The following is a 21119-nucleotide window of genomic DNA, read 5'->3' as shown; positions in this document are numbered from 1 at the left end:
TCATACATACACTGCTCATACTCGGTCGCTAAATATTGCAACTGTTCCCTAAACCCTAGATTAATTGAGTAAGGCTGATATTGTTGTTCTTTTCAACAATTTACATCAGCAGTATCTAATTCCAAGCAACAGAAATCTCGTATTTAAATACTGCAGCAAATCAATTACGTATCAAAAATGGCAATATTATTTAAATATACATGTTCATGAAGAATGTTACTGAACTCCGCTGATGGTTCAGTGAAGGACCACCTAGTGTAGTACCAAATCGGAGATCGGCAGGTTATGGGATGGACTAGTGAACTCTATTGTTTGCTGATCTCATTTGGGGCACCAGTTGGAGTGGTGCAGATTTATTTCCACTATGAGGCAGGAATCGACAAGGGTCATATCTGCTTAATATGAGTATTGGGACTTGGATGCTGGGTGAGAACAAGATAATGGTCAATTCTCATGCCCTCCATGGTCTAACGGATGTAATACAGAAATTTGCACATACTTTGCAATTTAGTGCTTTTTAAGCCTTGTAAAAATGCATTTCAATGCATAAAACTATTTGAATATTTATGGAGCTTTGGGTGTGATAAGCTATAGATGCACACAACTAAAGTTAATTATGACATATTTTGGCTATGCTAGCAAATTCTTTACAAAATGCCCTTGAGTTATTACTAATTCTTGAATTTCCCTTTTGAAATTCAATGCCATAATACTCTATTCAATGATTTTGCTATTGATACAATACCAGATACAAACACCTGTTCAGGTGATCAATGAGTATGTAACCATTTACTGAGTGTATTTTTGAGTAATTGAGAAATTAATATTTAAGAAACAAGTAAATTTTATTCTGTAAATATGAACTTTGAAATTCATTTTGTGTTATATGTGCACATTGTAGAAGTTATAAGGATATCTGGTGCCTGATTAGCTTATTGCCAAATGTCAAACTTATGATTAATGACAATTTACCACAATCATTGCTTGGCTTCTAATGAGTCTTTTCATATTCAAAACCACAATGTAAATTTCAGTTGGAGAGGCAATGGCCTATAGTGGTATTATTGTTAGACTATTAATCTAGAAATCCAGCTAATGTTCTGGGGACCCGAGTTTGAATCCTACTATGGCAGATGGTGGAATTTGAATTCAATAAAAATTATCTGGAATTAAGAATCTGCTGATGACCATGAAACAATTATCGGAAAAACCATCCTGGTTCACTAATGATCTTTAGGGAAGGAAATCTGCTGTCCCTACCTGGTCTGACCTACATGTGACTCCAGACCCACACCAACATGGTTGACTATGAACTGCCTTCCAAGGGCATCTAGAGATAGACAATAAGTGCTGGCCAGCCAGCGACACCCATGTCCCACGAATGAATAAAAAATAATATTGATTATATATGGTCAAATTCTGCTTTATCCAGCTCAGATTAATTCTTAAATTCCACCAAATTGATTTTTTCCAACTTGGTATTTGCTGTGCAGTTTTTACAACCACATGTTGGAACAATTGGATGATATGACAGTTGATACACTACCTAGATTTTCTTGTGATAATTGTACATTGATAACATTTTGATATTGCCTAAGAATACCATGAGGAAGATAATTTATTAAACTTGGGTGTCAGTTGTCCAACTGCTTGATATGTCAATCTTATAAGTGATGGAAGTGTCAACCCAATAGAGATGGCTTCATTAGAAAAGCGGATAAGGAAACTGCATGCTGCTATACGAAATCTATGCAGTGGCTTTATTTCCAGATGAAAACATGTTTTAAATTACATTGTGGAGATGTGGCTGATTATCAACTCTGGAGTGAAAGTGGACTCTTAACCTGTGTTTGTCCCTCGCAGTGTGTTTAATGATGGCAAATGTAAATCGAAGAAAATTAACTGTTAGTAAATTATATTCTCACCATCATGGTTAAAAAGTGAATGCTGAATGGGAGGCAAAAATACTAGGTTTTCTTATCCATTGATTTAAAGATTTATCAGGGATGTGTCTTTGGAAAGTATTGGTACTGTGAAGCAACTGAAACATTGGATAGGTCTATGAGAAATTGTCATTTTTATATCTCTAAGGCTTGGTAGGAAATGCACAAAGGCTGATCCATGATAGAATTTTTTCTGACATATACTTTATTTGGTACTCGTGTTTTTCACCCTCTAATATATAGAGCAGGAAGAGTGGCCATATAGTATGGTGTTAACCAGTGCATGAATGCACTGTATTCTCACTGCTTGTATGTGGACTGCTCCTGTTTGGGGATCCAGGAGTAATCTAAAAGGGACTTGAGTTCAAGTCAATTAATACTAATTGTGCTTTTCTTGTACATTTCAGCTCTTTTCTCTGATGGAACTAAAGCCACCAATTTCTCGGGCAAAGATGATCCTTATTACTAAAGCTGCTATCAAAGCTATAAAGGTAGGAAAATTACATTTTGCTTCAGTTTATTCCTGATTTTTCTGAACTAGTTCTGTACTTGCTCTTTCCTTCTGAGTATCTCTTTCTGATTACATTATAAATTAGGAGAAATGAATAGCATATGCTTGAGGTTCTGTTCTCTTTTCTCAACTAAGCATTCAACAAGAATAATAGTAACTTTTGTGAGGAATGAAACTTCTTTTTTATTACATTGCACTCTGAACCTGCCATGGATAAGTTGAAGGAACTTTCTGACCAGGAAAAGCCCAATTGTGATTCAGTTGGATCTTCTTGGAATGTCGCAGGGATCCATATTGAAACCTTTCATTAACATGCTTTTTAATTAACATTAATTAATTATTAGACAATATCAAACGAGGCCATGGTAAAGGGGCAATTGAATCTGAAGAGACAGCCAAAAATTTACAAAATGGATTAGACACAAGTGAGTGAATCAGTGTGCACAGGAAGAAAAAATACCATTCTGTATTTTTATTTGATCGTGGCATGTGGGCATCGCAGACAACTCCATCCTTTATTGCCAATCCCTAATTACAAGACACAAGTCAGAAGAATGATGGGATATTCTCCACTTGCCTGGATGAGTGCAGCTCCAACAACACTGAAGAAGTTTGACAGTATCCAGGACTACCAAGCTGCCTGCTTGACTGGCACCCCCTCCAACACCTTAAATATTTACTTCGTCCACCACTGGTTCTTCCACTACCAGCACATAATGATAGTGGTATACACCATATACAAATGCACTGCAGCAACTTACCACACCACCTTCAATAAAACCTTCCAAATACACAACCTCTACCATCAAGAAAGACAATGGCAGCCAATGCATAGGAAAATGACCAGGTTTATAAACCTTGGTAAAATTGTAGCAGGTTGATGAGATGGTAGCAAAGAGGCATTCTGGAAACTAATCAGAGGTGATTAACCTTGCTTAAAACCAGAGCTTGCATTAGTGATCCAGTGGGTCACTATCCAATTACTTTATATACAACACATGGATCTCTGAGTAAAACCAATAAATCTACCATTAGAAGAATTTCTGGCCGATGGACTTGCTGTCAATTACATCTCTTATGGAAGTATGAGGCTTTTACAGATGTCGTGTGTTAAGACCCAGGCCAGAAACTCCGAGATGTTTTGTGAAGTTAGCCTGAACCCTAAGTTTTACATATGATTTTGGCTTGGGTGAGCATAAGGTGTTTCACTCCAGGTATGATTCAAATGATCCACTAGGAAGTTTTTATCAAACAAAGTTTATTTAAGAAATATATAAGAAAATTTAAAATATAACAAGAGTTAGCATAATTTTTACCAATTATAAACGTGACATGGTATAACTCCTAGCAGCTAGCTAGCTCTGTTGTTCCAAGTTAAGCACCATACACAGACATACGCCCCTCTTCCGACTTGACACCAAAAACAAGTGTGCTCATGTGATGCTGAATCGTCTTCTTTTTATTGGGGATTGGGGATCAAATCTCTGAGGCTCTCCTGCCTTGGAATTTTCAGAAAACTTCTAGAGAGAGACAGAGAGATGCTGCTTTCTTCCACTAGCCTCTGGCAGCAATTGAGAAACAAAACTGGACTTTTCTGTGAAGCATAGCTGTCCCTAGCCATCTGACACAAACTATCAATCAACCCCAATCAAGCTCCACTCAGCAATCCCAGGGGGCACATTAAAACCACAGAACACTGCATTAGACCAGATTAAAAATAAACATAATATCAGTTAAAGTGCCTCAGCAGCAATAAAGGACACCGGCTACAGACAACACTGTTGACAACTTGCCAAGGACTGCTGATGCACCCTGCAGAGAAACATGATTAAAACACACTTCTTAAAGGCACAGTATCATCACAAAGGAAAAGCACAGAGCAGTGGTAACAGTGGGTTAGAAGCTCACCTTTGTCAGACCAGACCTTGAGGTTCTGAACAGTCTGGCTTTGCCTGAGACCGCGGCCAGGGAATAGACTTTGTGGTGAGAGTCGAAGACAATGACATTACTCTTCAATTGTTTAATTAGAGGAAATTGTGGCTCATGCAGAACTGGATGCCAGATAATGATCTGGCAACTCAGAACTGGGCAACCATGAGGTGCTGTGAGCCATTAGCAGCAGCAGAATTGTACTCAACCACAGTCTGACAACACCGCGAGATTAGATGAGTCAAGGAACTTGATAAAATTATATCATTTAGTGTGACTTGGCTTTTGGCACCAAGATACCAAAATTATTTTCCTCAGTATATCAAGTGTATGAAGTATTAATACTTCAACTTGTTGTGCATGCATTCACTTGTTGTGATGTATGGTGTGCCGTTCTTGGTTGTGGGTGTTTGCTTTGAAGATGCTTAAGTTTGACAAAGCATGCTAAGATGCCATAGAGCTGAAAAGGAGTCAAGGTTTGCTTCCAAAGGTGGGTAAGGAACTTGGCTCATGTATCTGCCTAATATATAGCTCCAAAACTCTGCTTTACTGATTTGAGGGTTGAAGTGGAGTGGCACAGTGGTTAACACTGCTGCCCCTCAACGCCAGAGATCCGGCTTTGATTCTGGCCTTGGGTGACTGCGTGGAGTTTGCACATTCTCCCTGTGTCTCTTTGGGTTTCCTCCAGGTGCTCTGGTTTCCTCCCACAGTGCAAATATGTGCAGGTTAGGTGGATTGACCATGTTAAATTGCCCCTTCGTGTACAAAGATCTGTAGGTTAGGTAGATTAGCCATGGTAAATGCATGGGGTAATGGGGTATGTCCTGGGTACGATGCTCTCGGAGAATTGGTGCAGACTCAATTGGCCAAATAGCCGTCTCCTGCACTGTAGGGATTTTATGGTTCAAGCATAAATGTAGCTTACTAGTCATGTGACAATTGTATTAAATAGCAAGCCTGGTCTCTCTCTCAGACAAATTGGTGATTATGTTTTTATTTTTGACCATGTTATAGAATCATAAAATCCCTGTAGTGCAGAAGGAGGCCATTCGGCCCATCAAGTCTTCACCAACTCACTGATGGAGCATGTTACCCAAGGCCTTATCCCCATTTATTTACCCCACTAATCCCCCCTACCTACACATCTTTGGACACCAAGGGGCAGTTTAGTTTGGCCAATCTACCTAACCTGCACATTTTTGGACTGTGGAAGAGCACCCAGAGGAAACCCAGGCAGACACATGGAGAATGTGCAAACACAGTCACCCAAGGCTGGGATTGAACCCGGGTTCCTGGCACTGTGAGGCGGCAATGCTGGCCACCGTGCCACCCCAGGATTATTTCAGATACTTTTGTAGTGGATTTATTTTGGGGTGTAATTTGAATTCAATAAAAAATCCGGAAAAGCCGAATGATGACCATGAAACCATTGTAGATTGTCATAATATAATCCCTTTTGTTCACTGATGCCCATCAGGGAAGGAAAGCTGCCGTCCTCACCTGGTCTGGCCTCCATGTGATTCCAGATGCACAGCGATGTGGCTGACTCTTAAATGCCCTCTGAAATAGCCTAGCAAGCAACTCTGATGTATTCAACTGCTAAAAGATCTCAAAGGAATGAAACTGGACAGGCTACACGACATCGATCTCGGCACTGGAAATGACTGTGGCAAACTCAACTCTGTCAACCCTGCCCAAACCTCCTTAGTAACATATGGAGGCTTGTGCCAAAATTGGGAGAGCTATCTCAAGCAAAATCATGACATAGTCATACTCAAGGGAATTATTCCTTACAGGCAAGGTCCCAGATATCACCATCCCTGGGTATATCCTGTCCCACCAGCAGGATAGACCCAGCAGAGATGGTGGCAGCACAGTGGTGTACAGTTGGCAGAGAGTTGCCCTGGGTGTCCTCAACATTGACTCTGGACCCTATGAAGTCTCACGGCATCAGGTCAAACATGGGCAAGGAAACCCCTAGCTGATTACTACGCACCGTTACCACTCCCCAGCTGATGAATCAGTACTCGCCCTTGTTAAACACCACTTGGAGTGGCAAGGGCACAGAATGTACTCTGGATAGGGTACTTCACTGTCCCCAGAGTGGCTCAGTTTCACCACTACAGATCAAGCTGGCCAATCCTAAAGGACTTAGCTGCTCGGCCAGGTCTGCAACAGGTGGTGAGAGAACCAACACGAGGGAAAAACATGTTTGACCTCATCCTCACCATTCCTGGTTACTGCAGAAACATCTGTCCGTGACAGTATCGGTAGGAGTGTCCACCACGCAGTCCTTGTGAAGTTTTAGCTTTATATTGAGGATGCCCTCGATCATATTGTGTGGCCCTACCACTGCTAAATGGAATACAGGTCGAACAGATCTGGTAACTTGAGACTGGATAACCATGAAGCACTGTGAGCCACTAGTAGCATCAGAATTGTACTCGACCACAATTTGTGAACTCGTCGTCCAGCTTATCCCCCACTCTGCCATTACCACCTAGGGGATCAACGCTGGTTCAGTGAAGTGTACAGGAGGGCATACCATGGGCAGCATGAGGCATACCGAAAAATGAAGTGTCAACCTGGTGAAGCTGGAACTCAGGGCTACTTGCATTCCAACCAGCATAAACAGCAAGTGATAGACAGAGCTCAGTGATTCTACAATGAACAGAGCAGATTTAAGCTCTGCAATTGTGTCACATCCATGAATGGTGGTGGACAATTAAACTCACTGGAGCGGGAGCCTCCACAAACATCCCGATCTTCAACGATGGGGAAGTCCGCCACCTCTGTGCAAAAGATGAGGCTGAGGCGTTTGCTACAATCTTCAGTCATAAGTACCGAGTGGATGATCCATCTCGGCCTCTACTGGATAACCCCAGCATCACGGATACCAGTCATCAGTCAATTTGATTCACTCCACATGATTTTAAGAAACAGTCAAAGGCACTGAATACTGCAATGGCTGTGGGCCCTGACAATATTCTGGCAATAGTACTGAAGGCTTGTGCTCCAGAACTTGCTGCTCCCCGAGCCAAACTCTTCCAGTACAGCAACAACACCCAGCAATGTGGGAAATTGCCCGGCTATGGCAAATTCACCCAGTTAATTCCCAACCCTTGAGTCTACTCTTGATTATCAGTCAAGTGATGGAAGGGGTCATCAACAATGCTATCAAGGAACACTTGCTTAGCAACAAACTGCCGATTGATGCTCAGTTAGGCCAGGTCAACTCATCGGCTGACTCCCATTCACAATCTATCACTCTCTCCACCAATGAAACACAGCAGTAGCAGTGTGTACAATCTGCAAGATGCACTATAGCAACTCACCAAGGCTCCTTCGGCAGCACCTTCCAAACCCATGACCACTATCATCTAGAATGACAAGGGCAGCAGATAACTGGGGGGGCACCACCACCTGCAAGTTAGGACGATAGAAAAGTTACAGCACAAAAGGAGGCCATTCGATCCATCTATCCATGTCAGCCCGAGGACATCCAAGTGGCATGGTGGCACAGTGGTTAGCACTGCTGCTTCACAGCGTCAGGGACCCAGGTTCAATTCCGGCCTCAGGTCACTGTCTGTGCGGAGTCTGCACATTCCCCCTGTGTCGGCATGGGTTTCCTCCGGATGCTCCTGTTTTCCCCCCTCAGTCCAAAGATGTGTGGGTTAGGTTGACTGGCCATGCTAAATTGCCCATAGTATTAGGGTAGTTAGCAGGGCAAATACATTTGGTTAAGGGGATATGGCCTGGGTGGGATTGTGGTCGGTGCAGACTCGATGGGCTGAATGGCCTCCTTCTGCGATTCTACGATTCTAATATAAGTGCCCTTTCAAATCCATTCTCTCTGCACCTGGCCCATAGCCCTGTAACTTACAGTACTTGAGATGTAGATCCAGCTGCTTGTTAAGAGTTCGTTGCCTCCACCAACTCGGGCAATAAATTCCAGACACCCACTACCCTCTGCATAAATAATATTCTTCCTCATGTGCCTCCTACACCTTCTGCCATTTAGTTGAATCTATGTTCCCTGGTTCTAGAATTCTCTGCCATGGAAACAGTTCAAATCTTTCCACTGTATTTCTTCCCCTCATAATTTTGTACACCTCAATCAAGTCACCCCTCAAGTCTTCTTTGTTCCAAGGAAAATAACCCCAACCTATCCAATCTCTCCTCATAGTTACACTTTTCTGGCCCTGGCAACATTCTTCAAACAAGTGCCCCTCCAAGCCACTCATCTTCCTAACTTGGAACTATTGTTAAGACCCAGGTCAGAAACTCCAAGGTGACCCTAAGTTTTGCACTTTGATTTTGGCATGAATGAGCATAAGGTGTTTCACCTCATGTATGATTCAGGTGACCCACTAGGAAATGTTTACCAAACAAAGTTTATTTAAGAAGACAGTTAAAATATAAAAAGATTTAGCATAACTCTTACCAGTTACAGGAATGAAACACAACACAGTATAAACCTTAACAGCTAGATATTTATGTTGTTCCATGTCAGATACTATTTCACAGACATATACCCTTAGAACATAGAACATCACAGCGCAGTACAGGCCCTTCGGCCCTCGATGTTGCGCCGACCTGTGAAACCAATCTAAAGCCCATCTAACCTACACTATTCCAATATCATCCATATGTTTATCCAATGACCATTTAAATGCCCTTAATGTTGGTGAGTCCACTACTATTGCAGGCAGGGCATTCCACGCCCTTACTACTCTCTGAGTAAAGAACCTACCTCTGACATCTGTCCTATATCTGTCACCTCTTAATTTAAAGCTATGTCCCTTCATGCTAGCCATCACCATCTGAGGAAAAAGGCTCTCACTGTCCACCCTATCTAATCCTCTGATCATCTTGTATGCCTCTATTAAGTCACCTCTCAACCTTCTTCTCTCTAACGAAAACAGCCTCAAGTCCCTCAGCCTTTCCTCATAAGACCTTCCCACCATACCAGGCAACATCCTGGTAAATCTCCTCTGCACCCTTTCCAATGCTTCCACATCCTTCCTATAATGCGGCGACCAGAACTGTACGCAATACTCCAAGTGCGACCGCACCAGAGTTTTGCACAGCTGCAACATGACCTCATGGCTCCGAAACTCAACCCCTCTACCAATAAAAGCTAACACACCGTACGCCTTCTTAACAACCCTATCAACCTGGGTGCCAACTTTCAGGGATCTATGCACATGGACACCAAGATCTCTCTGCTCATCCACACTACCAAGTATCTTACCATTAGCCCAGTACTCTGTATTCTTGTTACTCCTTCCAAAGTGAATCACCTCACACTTTTCCGCATTAAACTCCATTTGCCACCCCTCAGCCCAGCTTTGCAGCTTATCTATGTCCCTCTGTAACCTGCAACATCCTTCCACACTGTCCACAACTCCACTGACTTTAGTGTCATCCGCAAATTTACTAACCCATCCTTCTACACCAGAAATAATAAACTAGGGCTGGGAGAGGGGGAAGGAAGAGACAAGTAATGTCCATTTCTTCTGATACATGACTAGTTTACTGGGTACATAAGGAAATTTTATGGTGTGAGATAAAAAATGATTGCTATTCTGTGTACACTGTTCCCAAAGGGTGCGGCGAGAGAGGATGGCAAGTGTGGCAGGACGATTCAAGGACAATCAAAGAAACATTTAAACATGGTTTAAACAAACATTGTTTTATACTTTCTGGATGTCCCATGATGTATAAAGTAGTTGTGTTCCATGTTATGAATCAAGCACTGCTAGGAGTTGTTTTTTTTTTTAAATGTATTTCTTAATCAATAAGAAATTCGGTGTGGCGCGAGCAAATTTTTATTCCGAAAGTGCGGCCCAGTGAAAAAAGTTTGGGAACCACTGGTCTACACCCTCATCCAGGTCATTTATAAAAATGACAAACAGCAGTGGCCCCAAAACAGATCCTTGCGGTACACCACTAGTAACTGAACTCCAGGATGAACATTTCCCATCAACCACCACCCTCTGTCTTCTTACAGCTAGCCAATTCCTGATCCAAACTGCTAAATCACCCTCAATCCCATGCCTCCGTATTTTCTGCAATAGCCTACCATGGGGAACCTTATCAAATGCTTTACTGAAATCCATATACACCACATCAGCTGCTTTACCCTTGTCCACCTCTTTGGTCACCTCAAAGAACTCAATAAGGTTTGTGAGGCACGACCTACCCTTCACAAATCCGTGTTAACTATCCCTAATCAAATTATTCCTTTCTAGATGATTATAAATCCTATCTCTTATCCTTTCCAAAACTTTGCCCACAACAGAAGTAAGGCTCACTGGTCTATAATTACCTGGGATGATTCTACTCCCCTTCTTGAACAAGGGGACAACATTTGCTATCCTCCAGTCTTCTGGCACTATTCCTGTAGACAATGACGACAAAGATCAAAGCCAAAGGCTCTGCAATCTCCTCCCGAGCCTCCCAGAGAATCCTAGGATAAATCCCATCCGGCCCAGGGGACTTATCTATTTTCACACTTTCCGGAATTGCTAACACCTCCTCCTTATGAACCTCAATTCCGTCTAGTCTAATAGCCTGTATCTCAATATTCTCCTCGACAACATTGTCTTTTTCCTGTGTGAATACTGATGAAAAATATTCACTTAGCGCCTCTCCTATCTCTTCGGACTCCACGCACAACTTCCCACTACTATCCTTGACTGGCCCTAATCCTACCCTAGTCATTCTTTTATTCCTGACATACCTATAGAAAGCTTTAGGGTTTTCCTTGATCCTACCTGCCAAAGACTTCTCATGTCCCCTCCTGGCTCTTCTTAGCTCTCTCTTTAGGTCCTTCCTGGCTAACTTGTGCCTCTCAAGCGCCCTAACTGAGCCTTCACGTCTCATCTTTTCCTAAGTCTCCTTCTTCCTCTTCACAAGAGATTCAACTTCTTTAGTAAACCACGGTTCCCTCACTCGACCTCTTCCTCCCTGCCTGACAGGTACATACTTATCAACGACACGCAGTAGCTGTTCCTTGAACAAGCTCCACATTAAAATTGTGCCCATCCCTGCAGGTTCCTTCCCCAACCTATGCCACCTAAATCTCGCCTAATCGCATCATAATTTCCTTTCCCCCAGCTATAACTCTTGCCCTTCGGTATATACCTATCCCTTTCCATCGCTAAAGTAAACGTAACCAAATTGTGGTCACTATCGCCAAAGTGCTCACCGACCTCCAAATCTAACACCTGGTCTGGTTCATTACCCAGTACCAAATCCAATGTGGCCTTGCCTCTTGTTGGCCTATCTACATACTGTGTCAGGAAACCCTCCTGCACACATTGGACTCGAACTATAGCTTTTCCAGTCAATATTTGTAAAGTTAAAGTCCCCCAGTACAACTACCCTGTTACTTTCGCTCCTATCCAGAATCATCTTTGCAATCCTTTCCTCTACATCTCTGGAACTTTTCGGAGGCCTATAGAAAACTCCCAACAGGGTGACCTCTCCTTTCCTGTTTCTAACCTCAGCCCATACTACCTCAGTAGACGAGTCCTCATCAAATGTCCTTTCTGCCACCGTAATACTGTCCTTCTCTAGGCTTGGCACCAAAGCAAGTGTGCTGACGTAATGGTGGATTTTCAACTTTTTTTGCACCGAATGTGAATTGGTCCTTTGAATGTCGGATTAAATCTCTGAGGCTTCTCAGTGCTGGAACTTACGACAAGCTTCTAGAGAGGGAGACAGAGTCACTGCCTTCTTCCACCAGCTTCTAACAGCAACTGAGAACCAAAACTAAAACTTGGACTTTTCTGTGGGGGGGAAAGAAACTGTCCCCAGGCATGTTGATCATTACCAAATCAAGCTCCACTCAGCAATCCCCAAAGGACCATAAAATCCAAGAACACTACATTAGTCCAGATTAAAATCAGCATGATATCAGTTATACCGCCTCAGCAGCAGTAAAGGACACCGGTCACAGAAAACAGGATGTCTACAAAATCCTGCAAAAGAACATGATTAAAATACATTTCTTAAAGGCACAGTATCGTCTCACTATATCACCATTCCTTCACTGTTGCTGGGTCAAAATCCTGGAACTCCCTTCATAACAGCACTCTGGGTTTTCAAACACTACATGGACTGCAGCGGTTTAAGAAGGCAACACGCCTCCATCTTCTCGAGTGCAATTAAGGATAGGCGATAAATGCTGGCCTCGATTGTGAAGCCCACATCCCATGAGTAAATAAATGTCCAATGTCTTTGCTTCAACTGGTTTGCATTTTAGTATGTTTGTACTAAGGTGCAATTTATTTCAGTTCTCTATTAATGTACAAAATATTGTTTGAAAGTTTATTTCTATCCATGTTTGTAGACATGGTTACAGCCATGGGGGGAGTTTGAAAAGAATGATGAAAACTTTAAAATCCAGATGTTGCGTGACTGGGAACCAATGTAAATTAATGAGCACAGGGGTGGTATGGGAATGGGACTTCATGCAAGTTAGACACGAGCTACTGAGTTTGGGATGATGTCAAGTTTTTGGAGAATAGAATGTGGGAGACCAACCAGGAGTGCTTTGGAATAGTCAAGTATAAACGTAGCAACGTTGTGGATGGAGATTTTCACCAGCAGATGAGTTGAGACAGGCCAAGTTGAGAAAATGGAACTTGGAGATGGGTCAGTCTTTTGCATCACATTTATTGGGTGTAAGGATGAAGGGGTCGCAGGAGGGGGGCTTGAGAAGACTGCAATCAGGAAAAGAAACTGGAGATTATCTCAACATTCCAGGGTTGCGCTGGAATAATGAGCAGTTGTATAGGTGAGAGTATGATCCAATACTGTTTCTGGTCCAGCCAGATCTGGCATTCGATGGTCAAACCAGTTATGCGCCATATCCTTTCTGATTTGTCTCCTTTGGACTTAAGTAACTGGGGATGAGGACTGTTTCGGGGACAGTGGCCAGTTGCGAACGGGGGCAAAAAGGTGGAGGTGAGGGCAGAGTTTAGTATAGCAGATGCAGAAATGTTGTGGTGAATGAAGGGCCAAAGACTAGCTAATTGGGATTTTGAAAGTGCAATTGTTAGTGAATTGGAGGATGGCTTTTTTTAGGTATTGATAACAGGAGGAGATAGGGTTGGGCTATAGAGGGAAACGCGAGTGATGAGCAGTCCAAGGAATATAGGATTTTCTCCTTTTGCGATAAATATTGGGGTTTAATACTATTTCAAATTATTTTTTTCCAGTGTGCAAATATATTTCTGTTCAGAAGAATTAATATTCCCACACACCACTAGACATTGGGAATAAAAGGGGAAATGGATAAATTGAAGTTGAAATTCAAGTTTTTGAAAATTTCAGGATCTGCTAATTTTATGCTGTTTGAATAATTTGGGCTCAGATTGTTTTCTCCATTGAAAGAAGAATGCAAAGTAAAAAGCATAAATATTTTACAACAATGAGGCTAAAGCAAATTGAAAATTCCACACAGCAAATCTGATCATACCCAGAATAACTCAAATGTTCTTTGTATATGTATTTAATGCCTTTGTCAAACCATTGTTTTGCATTGCTTAGTTCCATGTGGTATAGTGTATTTCAACTGATTTGAGTAAAAAGTTTAAATTGTAATGAATTGCTGTCATTTTTCAGCTTTACAAGCATGTTGTGCAGATTGTAGAGAAGTTTATCAAAAAGGTGAGAAATATTCTTCAATAGTTTTCCTGAAAGTCGGATAATTAATTGGTACTAATGCATTTTTACATTTTTTCCTATGTCGATTTGGATAATTAATAATTGTACCATTTTGAATATTAATCCTGCAGTGCAAGCCAGAATTTAAAGTTCCAGGATTGTATGTTGTCGACTCAATTGTTCGTCAATCACGTCATCAATTTGGGGCGGAAAAGGATGTCTTTGGGCCACGGTTTAGTAAAAATATTACTGCGACTTTCCAGTATTTATATAAATGCCCATCTGATGAGAAGGTAAGACCGTTGGGATAGGCAGCAGATAGTTTTAAGTCTGCTGTATGGGCTGATGGTACTGGAATGGGTTTTCCTGGGGAAGGATTTTATCAAGGCTCCTAAAATTAGATTCCCCCCCCCCCCCCCAAGTTATTCTCCACTGTTGTCAATAAGATTTCAGTGACATTGTGGTGGTGCTTGGGTAAAATTTTGATGCCATGTCTATTGGAACCATGAAAAATACAGTGGTGCAGCCAGAGATTTTGTTTTTCCAAACTTAGTCAGAAGAAACTACTTAATGTTGGATAAAACTAGACGATGTACCATTGGTTACAAGTAGTACCACAGGTGGCGATGCTATTGAGGTGTATTGACATAAGTGGTGTATTGGAATAAATTTTTTTCTTCAAATATGCCTGACAAATTATATTCAAAATTCTTATAACGTTGAGAGCGTTCAAGTGGTTATTGGATAAACATATGGATGATATTGGAATAGTGTAGATTAGAGGGGCTTTAGATTGGTACCACTGGTCGGCGCAACATCGAGGGCCGAAGGGCCTGTACTGCGCTGTAATGTTCTATGTTCTATGTGTCAGAATTAGCACCATTCAAAAATGTTTTTAAATTGGAAACAGTACCACCACGCATTCAGAACATTAAAATGTTCCAATGTTTACACCCAGTATTAATATAACATGTCTCAGTACCTGAATCAGGAATTACAAATTTAGCAGAATGAGGAAGTTCTAAGTTAGCACTGGGGTGAGGCAGTGAATGCTAACATAGTGAACATGTGGGAAGAATATAACACTGCAGTTACATTATGTTGCTTGTAACTGAGTGCATCTGTCTGATGAATCACTGTTTGTTCGTGTTTAATAGAGCAAGATAGTTCGCGTATTGAACCTGTGGCAAAAGAATTGTGTTTTCAAGATTGAAGTTATACAGCCATTGTTAGATATGGCAACTGCAACTTCTGCTCCACCTGCACTGGAGAATACTGATAATAATAATGCAAGTAAGTATGTTTTCTGATGAATTGTTCGTTTAAAAAAAAAGTAATACAATGCAGATGGCAGCTTCCTGGAGCATGAACTATTATACCTTAGTTCCATAACGGATTTTTTTTTTTGACTACTCTGCATACTGTATAATGCTTGAATCAGCCAACCTCATTGTAAAGAGTTTTTTCAATTATCAACAGGGTGATTAGATATGAAATCCTTTAGGATTTGAAACTTGACATTCAGAAGTTGGCAACGCTTTTAAATCTGCCGTGAGGATAGTGGTCACCCATATTGGTATATGGAATAGACTTATTAAATAATACCAATGCATATTTTGTAAAGTGGAGAAGGGTATACTAGAAGTGAAGCTAATTCAGTAAATTTTTTCATGCGCAGTCATTTGTATAGGGATATAAAAGTAACATTTTGGAAGTTTTCCAATAGTTTACATGTTTTCACAGATTGTAAATGAGTAGGTTAAACAGTTGTTTAAAAATTAACTTTTTGTAATCCTATAATTGATATTGCAATTCCACATTTGATATCCGGTGTTAGCATTAAGAAGTTCCAATTAGGTAAGGGATGGAAAAGCAAAATACTTTGAATACTGAAAACTGAAAATGCTGGAAATACTCAGATAAAGGGAGAAGCAGAGTTAATGTTTTTCCAGGTCAATTGACTTCATTGGAACAATAGTAACAGGACAATTAAACTGACTTAAATCTCCCCCTTCCTGCAGTTCAGGAGGGCAATGTTTATTGTACATCCTCCATCTCTTGTGGAAGAGTTCCATCATGGCTGGTTGCCTTTGGTACCTTACCATGATTATATTTATTCCATTTCTGAACCTTGAACTTGAGTTCTAACAAACTGCAGGATTGTGGGATAACCCATCCAAGACCAGTCCTGTTCATAACTAGATAACTGGATGTTCACAGCTCAAATCCTGCAGTTGCTCAATAACGATTAGGATTGAGAACCCTGCCATATTTTTCTGATCTAACTTGACGATATTGAGACCACTCTCCTTGAAAGCAGCTGTCTCTGATACAGATTAGGGATTGAATTTGGGGTCTATTTAACTGCTCAGGCCGTAACCAGAGGGCTGAGTCAATGGGAGAGAAACATCTTGAAATTTGAATATAAGCTTGCTTGCATTCTGTGCAAGAGCAAGATTTCAGGATAAAGGTCACTTTAGTCTGCTTGCTTCTCAACCATAGTATTAACTAAATCCTGTAGAAGAATGTGGTTCCGGTATATTTAAGAGTGTGCTTTTGCCTTTTCTAGGTCCTCCTGTTGCTCCCCCTACACCTGCACAAATTCCCCAGATTACTTCTGATCCTTTGTCTGCGATACAACAGCAACTACCAAACTCGGATGCATTTGTCGCCGTAGCTCAGCTTTTTCAATCAACGCAAGGAGCACAGGTAAAAATTAAATTGGTGTGTATTGTTTACACTCTGAGCAATATGACAATACTGTGACTGAATCATCGCATTATTAAACATAAGGTAGGTATTGCAGTCTGTTGCAAAACGTATCATCTATCAATGCTCTTTTCTGTGGGTTATGGTGAGTCAGCTTGCTGTTTAACTGAACTGAGTTGAAAGATGGAGGCTCCACCTCATCAATAACTGGGGAGAAAAGCAAATTTTCTCATTTGATAAATCGTGTAAAATGTAGCAGCTGCTTTATTTGATTTGTAAGTTTTTACATACTGTGATCTTAATAACAAAACCTCACATTCCTTCAGAGCAAGAGATTTTAAACTTTTTCAAGGTACTTTAGTGCAAGGTTGAAAATAGTATAAAGTGCAGTTGATTTTGCTGTCATGGGAGACTCAAAAAGACCAGTTTCTCTTGAAAAGAGATATAAATTTTCCAGTGACTAAAGGAAAGGATTACATCACAAGAGTTCACATTTGAAGACTTTTATTGTAACAAGCAAACTAAAATCATAATCACTAAACATGACCTAGTTGGCAAAAACTGAACTACAGAAAATATATTCTCCATTTGTTTCTTAACACAACCAAAAACCTCATGCCACGTTTATACATTTCACCATACTCTCAGCAGAAATGTAGACTTGTGCTTAAAATTCCAAGCTCCTTACAGCTTTAACAGGTTATTTTCTCCCATCGCCACCAGGGTGAATCCTGGTGTCCTTTAAGCAAATCTTCTGAGCGTAATCAAAGCAAGGTATCCTCTGCAGAATCCTTGTACTTTTGCTCTCCATCAGCTTTGTTTCTTGAATGAGGGCCCTGTCCTCACCAAGACTCCGGTTGGTAGTTCACCCAAAAACAGTCCTTTTTCCCTTCTTGGAATAGCCGTATCAGTTATTCTTCAAATCTGCCTGGCTGACTGAGAGTCTAAGCAAAGGTTCTTCCTTTGTGTCAATGTCTTAAAACTTGCACCTTACTTTCAGTAAGTTTACGGCCTGAGTTTTGTCTCCATAACAAGCAGGTTGTGCGGGTTTGTCTCTGGGTAGATTTAGTATGAGGTCACGTACCCTTTTCCAGGCTGCTCCATTTTATTAGAGGAGGTAATTTAAAACATAACTCTTAAAAAGCCCAGAATTCGTAACACCGTTCATCAAAAACAAGAATATGTAGCTGCATTTACAAAATAAATTGAAGGATTAACTGTTGTTTGGCTTTATGTTTCTGTTTCGTTTTGTTTTAGAACCTATGATGTCAACACTGAATTTCACCTTTGATGTGTTAATAAGTATACTGAACTTTGTTTTTGCATCAGATACAGCAGATATTACAGAATTTCCAGCAAGCTCCAAAGCCACAGTCGCCTGTTGTGGATAATAGTATCATGTCCCAAGTGGAGGCCTTGACGGCTCAGTTGAAGCCACCCAGTGCACAGCCTCCAGAACAAAAGGCTACCTTTGACAAGGTACGCAGAAACAGTCAAGAATGCTGCAAATCAAATGTTTATTTTGTTAGCAGAATTTCATAGATATCTACCTTATAACAAAATCATCTCATACATTCTATAATTCAGTAGCCAGTCATATTTGTAAAATGGTTGCTCAATGTCGAATAATTCCACATTAGGCATATCCCAATACGTGGGGCCAAAATGAAGCTTTGACAAATTGTGTCAATTTTACTGCAGAAATTGCTTGACCGATTTGATTACGATGATGAGCCAGAACAAGTTGAAGATGTGAAGAAGGAAGAATCCAGTCCGCCTCCAGCTCAGACTTCATTGTAAGTATTGTCAAACCTGTTGAGGGGACTGAAGCAATTAGGCTCGTGCTGATAATCCTGCATGGAGATGAGTTTTTACTTGTAACAAAAATCTAATATTTTACAAAATTACTTAAATAACTTGAATTGAACTTGAAGTAATTCTTGCATGTTTTCATCATGATGGGCATCATGCGATTAGCATTATTAATTAAGTTTATTGGAAAAAATTGTAAGGTGTTTATTTTATGAAAATAATTAAAATAGTTTATCAGGAAGAATTCTGACCATTTTGTGCTTATTTTAAGTGCTTGTCTGAGCATATGAATTTGAACTAACTTAGTAATATTGTATCTGTTTAATGATAGTGGCTACTCTGGGGAAGGTATGCAGCCACCCATGTATCAGCAGCTTGGAATTCGACTGCCAAATATGGAACAGTTTCAGCAGACTTTGATGGGACTCCAGCAGGAGACATTGCAACAACAGGTTAGAGAATACAAAGGCCGGAATTTTCCCATCCTGTCCGCCGTGGGAATCATAGCGGTTGGGACAGGACCATGCAAAGGTCTGTTGACCTTGGGCGGGATTTTCAGGTATTGAAGTGAGCCTGGCTGGAAAATCCCGCTCAAAAGGTTTGAAATCTTGTGCAGCTCATAGGCCTGCAATAAGAATGTTTTTCAGTCAGATAAATTACATACATTGTTACCACATTAGGATATGCAGACATGCCAGTATTATGAATATTATGTGTGATACTGACTTAAACTTTGATTATATTAACCGAGAGCAGAAAGACAAGTTTAATAGTTTTCCCCATTTTAAACAGTGCGTATCTCCACATTCTTGAGCGCTCATCTGACCAGAATCCACATTTCTAGTTGTTTCTTCTTTCATATGATAGTAGCAAAAACAAATCAAATGCTATTTTTAAGTCAGCTAAACAGGCAAAAGCTTCCACTATAATATGTGAACATTTTGTAGTTTGTCTACAAATTTACTCTGAGGGACATGTTTCCATGATGAGCTTCAGACTCCAATTAAAAACCCTGCAATTGCATGATGGAGCTGCTTTAATCTTCCATCTGTGGGAGAAGGTGGAGACATCTACCAAGACCAGTTCTAAGGCTGTGTATTATTTGTGAGGATGGTTTGATCCTTTAGGTTGTTTAGTCAACCTATTTGGTATGATGTTGTTCTTCCACCCATCTGTCATCAAGAGGTAAGGGGCTTCAGCGATGGTCCGGAATTACTTTCCAGGTTTAAAGCAAGCTAACAGGTTGATCAGGTTGGCATGGATGGATATATCTTTGCTGATGTAGTAGTTATATTCTTTTGGGACTGCAAATTTACACTGTGATGTTCGTAAGCACAGATAGCCAGGATGTTGCTGTCAATAGAAGTGCCTGGTATTAATTCCATAATAGTAATATTAATTCCATAATATAATAATAGTAGAGTTCAACTGCACATCCCCCAAGGAATTTGACACGTGGACCTAGTTGTCTTGTGGGAGAACATGTAGTCAGCTGTAGAACATACCAGAGCAATTGATGCCCTATGAAGGGTTTGAACATCTGCTCTTCATTTGGGCCTGGTGACTTTCTGGCTTAGATTGACCTTTTTTTCCTGTGATTCTGAAGGTGTTGTCTACATGTGGTCAAGCATGACTGAAAAGTAGGAGGGGTATTTGGGCCTGGTTTGCTCCCATGCAACAGAAGGAGAATTATAAGGGCTCAGTTTGCATGATGAGTGTTGAGCTGGACCGTTAATGTGGTGGTCTTTTGCGGTTTTGAAGGTAACATCAGTAGAAGTAGGTTTCCATCTAATGCAAATCACTGGGAATCTACGACATTGATCAGGAAGCATCATCACCTGCTTAAGGTCAATTGGGGATGGGCAATAAACGTTGGGTTTGCCAGTAATGCCAACAGCCAAATTTTTAAAATCTGTGACAAATAGATTTCTGTTTTACATGGCCAAGGTAGTGTCATCATCAGGCCTCTTTTTAATTTATTCTTTCATGGGATGCAGGTGTTGATGTCAAGGCCAGCATTTGTTGCCCATCCGTACTGTCTTTGAACTGAGTTGCTTACAATGCCATTTCAGGGGGTAGGTGAGAGTCAGCCACATTGCTGGGGTCTGGAGTCACGTATAGGTCAGACCAGGTAAGGGTGTCAGAGTTCCTTCCCTAGGGGATATCAGTTAAAGTCATTGGTTGTTGACGGAAACTACCTGATCATGTCAGCTGACTTTTGGTGTGTCTTTAAGTCTGCTTTTTTCAAACTCCACTGACAGGAATTTGGATGCCACTATTAAAGATTGTTGGCCTGAGTTGACTGTGGAAGTTGCCAAACACGGTTGAGTAGAAGGGAGCAGTGGAAAGGATCACTGTACAAGTGATGGTTTGTCAACATTGGAGATCATTAGCATGCTTGGCACATATTGCTGTAGTAAAATCTCCAGCAGTACTGTTACACTTGAGTTCAGTCAGTAGGTCGATTTAATTACACATTTGGTGTCATTTTGAGATGACAATAGTTGCGATTTAAGATCATGTGACAGGATGAGCCA

At 40.9% G+C, this 21119-nt stretch overlaps 1 protein-coding gene across 4 annotated transcripts in view; it reads left to right on the top strand.

Moving 5' to 3' along the window:
* Positions 1–21119, top strand: part of LOC144506414 (SR-related and CTD-associated factor 4-like) — a 108374-nt gene that overhangs the window by 55254 nt on the left and 32001 nt on the right. For 2 of the 4 annotated variants that reach the window (XM_078232494.1, XM_078232495.1), the window contains 8 exons: positions 2351–2434; positions 14020–14064; positions 14193–14354; positions 15219–15354; positions 16631–16770; positions 18100–18249; positions 18472–18566; positions 18914–19034. In XM_078232494.1, the coding sequence (XP_078088620.1) occupies positions 2351–2434; positions 14020–14064; positions 14193–14354; positions 15219–15354; positions 16631–16770; positions 18100–18249; positions 18472–18566; positions 18914–19034 (933 nt within the window). The remainder of the gene's footprint in view (positions 1–2350; positions 2435–14019; positions 14065–14192; positions 14355–15218; positions 15355–16630; positions 16771–18099; positions 18250–18471; positions 18567–18913; positions 19035–21119) is intronic. The other 2 variants (XM_078232497.1, XM_078232498.1) reach the window with 1 other exon arrangement.

This window comes from Mustelus asterias, chromosome 17, assembly GCF_964213995.1.
Source record: "Mustelus asterias chromosome 17, sMusAst1.hap1.1, whole genome shotgun sequence".
In the NCBI taxonomy this organism is placed as follows: Eukaryota; Metazoa; Chordata; class Chondrichthyes; order Carcharhiniformes; family Triakidae; genus Mustelus; species Mustelus asterias.
Note: the sequence above shows the minus strand (reverse complement) of the source record. Positions and strands in the feature narration are given on the sequence as shown.